Source organism: Eptesicus fuscus, chromosome 24, assembly GCF_027574615.1.
Source record: "Eptesicus fuscus isolate TK198812 chromosome 24, DD_ASM_mEF_20220401, whole genome shotgun sequence".
Classification (NCBI taxonomy): Eukaryota; Metazoa; Chordata; class Mammalia; order Chiroptera; family Vespertilionidae; genus Eptesicus; species Eptesicus fuscus.
In genome coordinates, this window is record NC_072496.1 from 17242295 (window position 1) to 17247990 (window position 5696).

The 5696-nt window shown below is 45.7% G+C and overlaps 2 gene segments (V, D, J or C); both read right to left on the bottom strand.

Moving 5' to 3' along the window:
* Positions 1-395: 395 nt before the first annotated feature.
* Positions 396-1670, bottom strand: LOC103303972 (immunoglobulin heavy variable 3-23-like). The segment is given in 3 exon segments: positions 396-445; positions 1168-1473; positions 1577-1670. Coding segments are annotated over 3 exon segments (402 nt in total).
* Positions 1671-2082: 412 nt separating this feature from the next.
* On the bottom strand, positions 2083-4081 carry LOC129148257 (immunoglobulin heavy variable 4-61-like). The segment is given in 3 exon segments: positions 2083-2091; positions 3651-3952; positions 4036-4081. Coding segments are annotated over 3 exon segments (357 nt in total).
* Between the last annotated feature and the right edge of the window lie 1615 nt (positions 4082-5696).

Sequence of the window (5696 nt, forward strand, 5' to 3'; positions counted from 1 at the left end):
GTTGTTGGAGGCAGTGAATATAGGCTTTTACCTACCCCACCATCTTGGTTCTTTCCCATACTCTATTTTTGATGTTTGATGCTGACAAGTTAAGGTTCATCCCTCTCTCTTGCTTGGCACGTGAAAAACTAAGAGAAAGTGGGGATGCCCCCTTGTGTTCTGCAGGTGGGACACTGAAGCTACACAAGCCCCTCCTGTGAGCAGGAACCTCCCCATCCCCAGCATTGATCTACAATAAAACCTTGAACCAGTGTTCTTACCTGGGGAGTCCAAATATATTTTATTTTTAAAAAAAGTATTTGTATTGATTTCAGAGAGGAAGAGAGAAAGATAGGAACATCAATTATGAGAGAGAATCATCTATTTTGTGCTTCTTGCACACTCCACACTGGGTTTCAAGACTGCAAACCCAGCATATGCCCTGACCAATAATCAAACCCTAACCTTCTGGTCAATAGGTCAATGCCCAACTACTGAGCCATCTCAGCCGGGAAACCATGTCTGACTGGCTGAAAAGCCTGCCCTGCTTCCAACAAACATCTCCATGAAGAGATAACCCTTTTCAAGGTGCCTCTGTCTGTGCGACATCAGTCTGGGCATCCATTCCAAGGCACAATGGGTCTCTCTACCTCCTCCTCATGGTGTCACCTGTGATTGGTGCTGAGAGTGATGACAAGTCAATGGCCAGGGTCTTTCTTCTCTAGCTTTGAATTCATGTTCCAGTGGTGGCCACTGTCCAGCATCCATGTGTCCTGCTGCTGGCGGGCTGGGACCCGGGGCTGTGTAGAGCCACACTGTTGAGTTAGCACAGCCTCTGGTTAGATTTAGGTGACCTGGATTAGCATATTTAATTATTTATAGTCATTTGGGCACAAGATTTTCTGAAAGACACTCTACAATTTGTCCACATGAGAAAGTTGTTTCTGTTTACAACAGACTTTCTAACTCAGAGACTTCAGAGGTAAGTGCAGAGTCAGGAATCCAGTGGTTCCCTGCAGGAAACTGTGGCATGAAGCAGAAACCACACAGGAAACCAGCCCAACCTCCCAACTGCACCTGCTGCTGGGATGGTCCTTGTGTTCAGGGACCCTGAGCGCCCCCTGGTGGTCGTAGCCTCTGCGCAGGGAAGTTTGTGTCTGGGCTCAAACTGACTTCTCCTCACTGTGTCTGTTGCACAGTAATACACAGCCGTGTCCTCGGATCTTAGGCTGTTCATTTGGAGATATATCGTGTTCTTTGCGTTGTCTCTGGAGATGGTGAAACGGCCCTTCACAGAGTCTGCGTAGTATGTGCTCTCACCATTAGCAGTAATAGCACAAATCCACTCTAGCCCCTTTTCTGGATTCTGGCGGACCCAGTTCATGTAGTAGCTACTGGAGGTGAATCCAGAGGCTGAACAGGAGAGTCTCAGAGACCCCTCAGGCTTCCCGAAGCCTCCTCCAGACTCCACCAGCTGCACTTCACACTGGACACCTGAAAACACAGAAACATTCTGGTCAGGGAACTCTGGCCCGTACAATGTTTCTCTCACTGATGTGACTCAAATACTCAGTGTCTCTTTTTTCCCATAAATTACCTCTCAAAATAGCTACAAGGAAAACCCAGCTGAGGCCAAACCTCATGGTGAGTGGTCTGTGTTCAGTCCTGATCAGGGAGTGGGAACACCTGGGTATCCCGGGGCTGGGCTCCTGTCCCAGAGCTGCAGGGTCAGGTCTGGGCTGGTTTTTATGAGTAGATGGGGCCCTATTTGCATGGCCTCCTGCTATATAGGGAGCTCTGGGGTTGGACTCTGACATAACGGTTATTGTTTCAGAGTGTGGCATGCCCAAGGGTGCTGTATGTTAGGAATTACTCCCCATATCTGGGCCTCTGCCCTCCCCACTGGGCCCATCTGCTGCAGGAGACCTGTAGAAAGACCCAGGAGAGAAAATTTTTGTACATATAAAAAGAAAAGGTTTAAAACAAGCGATGCCTTCGACTTTCACCAGTAATGACAACCAAGAGAAATTAATTCTTACAAGGCTAGAAAGTAGTAAAAGTGCAGGAGGTTCCAGTTCAGGAGACAGGAAGTTCCATCTGACACTATTTCCCCTACAAAGATATAAGAAGATAAAATAAGACCAGAGTGTGAGCCTAGAGCCAGTGGACCAAGTGTTGGGGGACAGAGGAGCCTCTGTGTTGGTCCCTGGGTCCCAGAAGCATGAATTATAGAGACATAGATAGAGCAGCTAGGACCTATTCCTTTACGGGAGTTTGGTGCTGAACATGTAGCAGCTGTACTGCCTCCTTTGTTGTGTTTATTCTCTAGACTCTGTTGTAGATCCATTTTCACACATTGGATATGGAAGAAAATAATCGCTAGATGGACCAATGTGCAACATGGGAAAAGCAACCCCAGGCCTGGAGGATGAATTACCATGGACGAGAATTCACCACATCTGAGCAGGCACACCACCAGGATTGTCGCTTCATTATGTGGTGATTTCCTCATTGTTCACCCAGGTCAAGTTTTCTCCCTTTTTCCTGAAATAGCCACACACAATATCTGGGGTCATTCAGGCAATAAAGTATTGACTTGGAAATTAACCCAAGTTCCAGGTTCCATGTGAAACCAAACTATTGTGTTGTGCATCCCAGACAGACAGGTGTCATGGCTGAATTCCAAGAATAGGTTATAATTGTTTTACCTCTATCAGGGATGGTTCAGTGCACACCTTCAGTTTATTAGAGACTCCCAGGGAGAGCCTTGACCTAATAGCACCTGATGGATCACACAGCAGTATTATAACTGGAGGCTGGATCCAGCACTTCCTAATAAAGTGAGTTGCCTTCAGAATTGGTTCCTCTGTCTGATGTAAACTCACCCACGTGGCAGGAGGTTCTACAGTCACCAGAGCTGTCAATTAGGAGGGGACCAGGGAAGACACACAGAGGTCTGGGGAGCAGTTTATGACTCGGGTATGCTTTGCAGACAAAGTGGTTTCTCATGGCTAATGGAAACCCATCAAAGGAGCAAGGTGGGAAATATTGGATCTCTCCTCTGTCCTTCAGATGTGAGTGAGGTGAAGGTGGGGCCATGGCCAGGTCATTTGTAGGAGGCAACCAATCGATGTGTTTCTCTCACATTGATGTTTCTCTCTGCCTTTCCCTCTCTTCCACTCTCTAAACAAACAAACAAACAAACAAACAAAAAGATTCATTCTTCTGGAGCAAACACTCCTAATAGGATCTGTGAGACACATGTGAAGTACTTATTTAATTTATTTAAAAACTCGATTCACTTTGTAAATAAAAGAATGACTTGACATACAGGGACTTGGTGAAGGGGAGTTCTCCGTCACTGCTGATATGTCATCTGAAAACATCAAAGTTACCTCCTCCTCAGGTGTTTACAGTGAGAATATGAGGAATTAGAGCCACAGAGAAAGAGTGATTATCAACCCTCATTGCAGCTGAGAGCTTGAGAGGAAATCCCTGCTCCCAACAGGAAGGCCATGCCCTCCCAATAGCCCTCTGCCCCTGCTCCTGGGGCTGCTCTTTGTCTTCTGGGTCCTGAACGCCCCCTGGTGTCCTGAGCGTTCCCTGCAGCTCAGCCCTGCTGTTTCCCTCAGTGAGGTTTGTGTCTGACTTTCCCTCGCTGTGTGTCTCACACAGTAATACATGGCCGTGTCCTCAGTGGTCACGGAGCTCAGCTGCAGGGAGAACTGGTTCTTGGACGTGTCTCTGGAGATGGAGGTTCGGCTCTTGAGGAAGGGGCTGTACTTAGTGTCTCCGTTATGATTTATGCACCCCATCCATTCCAGCCCCTTCCCTGGGGGCTGGCGGATCCAGCTCCAGTCATAACTACTGGTTGTGATGGAGAATCCATAGACTGTGCAGGTGAGGGAGAGGGTCTGTGGGGGCTTCACCAGTCCTGGGCCCGACTCCTGCAGCTGAATCTGGGATAGAACACCTGGGGACAAGGAGCATCAGTCCTGTCAGTCTTCTGTATTCACAGCCATTCCATGAACCCTGACTGACCCCTGAAACTCTCACCTTGGGGGTGTGTCACCAGGCATAGGAGAAGACCTAGCAGCCTCATCTTCTTCTAGACCACAGCTCTGCCTTCCCAGAGACCTCAGCCCTGAGTGAGGAGAGAGCTGTGAGCCTGCACAGCACAAGAGGGGATTTATCCTGGAGCTTGAAGAGAAATTTGCATTTGGGGCAGCCTTTCCTATAAGTGTAGGGCCTGAGTTCTGACTTCACTGGTCATTCTGGGGCCCATATGGGAGCATCTCTTCCTTTGACCTCACTCACCATGTAAGTCAGGGAAAGGGGACTACATGGGTCATGAAGCACATTGGAATTAAGTAAAAAACGGCCTAAACTTTCTGAGCATAAGAGGAAATTGTGGACTAGATGAGTAGGTTACAGTTTTAACTTCTCATGCATCTTTCAAATAGATGTGAAAATGATTAGCATTTGTTCCAACCATTTCTGATTTTCAAAATCTTACTGTATCCACAATTTCCAATTTTTTTCTATTTAATTTTATAGAAAAAGTCCCTACTGTTGTGAAAAATATAAATAACAGCTATTATCAGTATCATATATTTTGATTTATGATGTTATTTTCATCTGAGAAACTGCCTCCCAAGCACAGGCAGGTGAGACATTCTTGACTCTGGATTTTGTAAATATGGTGATTTTTGTCTACAGCTCGCTATGAAAACTCTTCCTTTATGTAAACCCATAGCTTTTTGCAGAGACCCAAATAGTTACATCTGAAAGAGTAGTGGTTTTAAGTGGATAAAAGAAAAGAAATAAAAGCAGTAATCATGAATGTGCACAACTCAGAATCATTCCTATATTGAAATGATGATGGAAGGAGATTGATGTGTTTTCTCAGTCTAGTGTGATCAGTGATGTTGGGGCTCAGAGGGAGGGAGTGAAGAGAATTCCCACTATAGAATTTCTCACAGGAAAGGAAACCTCAACCCTGAGTGTAACCCCTCACTCCCAGCCTCCTTTTGCCCTTCTCCTGATAGGTCAATCTGGTCTGAGGGTGCTGGGCTCTCCCACAAACATATAATGTTCTTAATGTATAATTTTTTGCATTCTCCCATCAGACTTATGATTTAGAAATATATTCTTCATATTTATGTGTGTGTTTTAATTTTCTCAATGAAATCTTTGGGAGAAAAAAACTTTAATTTTAACCAAGGATAATTTAACAATATTTTCTTTATTGGGAACTGTTTTCGCGGATTTTACAAATAACTTCCAGAAAATGCTGAGCCTCCAATGTCCATGTAAATTGGCTACAACAGCTACAGGGACTGGAGCAAGTTCTGGTACCAGAGGGGAGCACTGCTGGGAAACTAACCATAAATCTGGAGGTGACTGTGGAACTGGGTGGGGGAGGAAACTGGATTTGTTTGAGGCACATGACAGAAATATGCTTGATGCTCATGGATAGAGTTACTGGGCCTATGGGTTTAAAGCCTCCTCTAGTGAAATCCCAGAAGGATGTGCAGGACATGGTAGAGACAGCTTGTGTCATTATAGGAAATACGCAAATAATTATGAACAGGAGTTATCTATACTAATAAAAGGTAATGTGCTAATTAGACCAGATAGACCAAACGTCTTCCAGATGTCATTCTGGACAAAGCAACAGTGGCAGGGGCTGAGGCAGAGGTCATTAGGGGTGATTG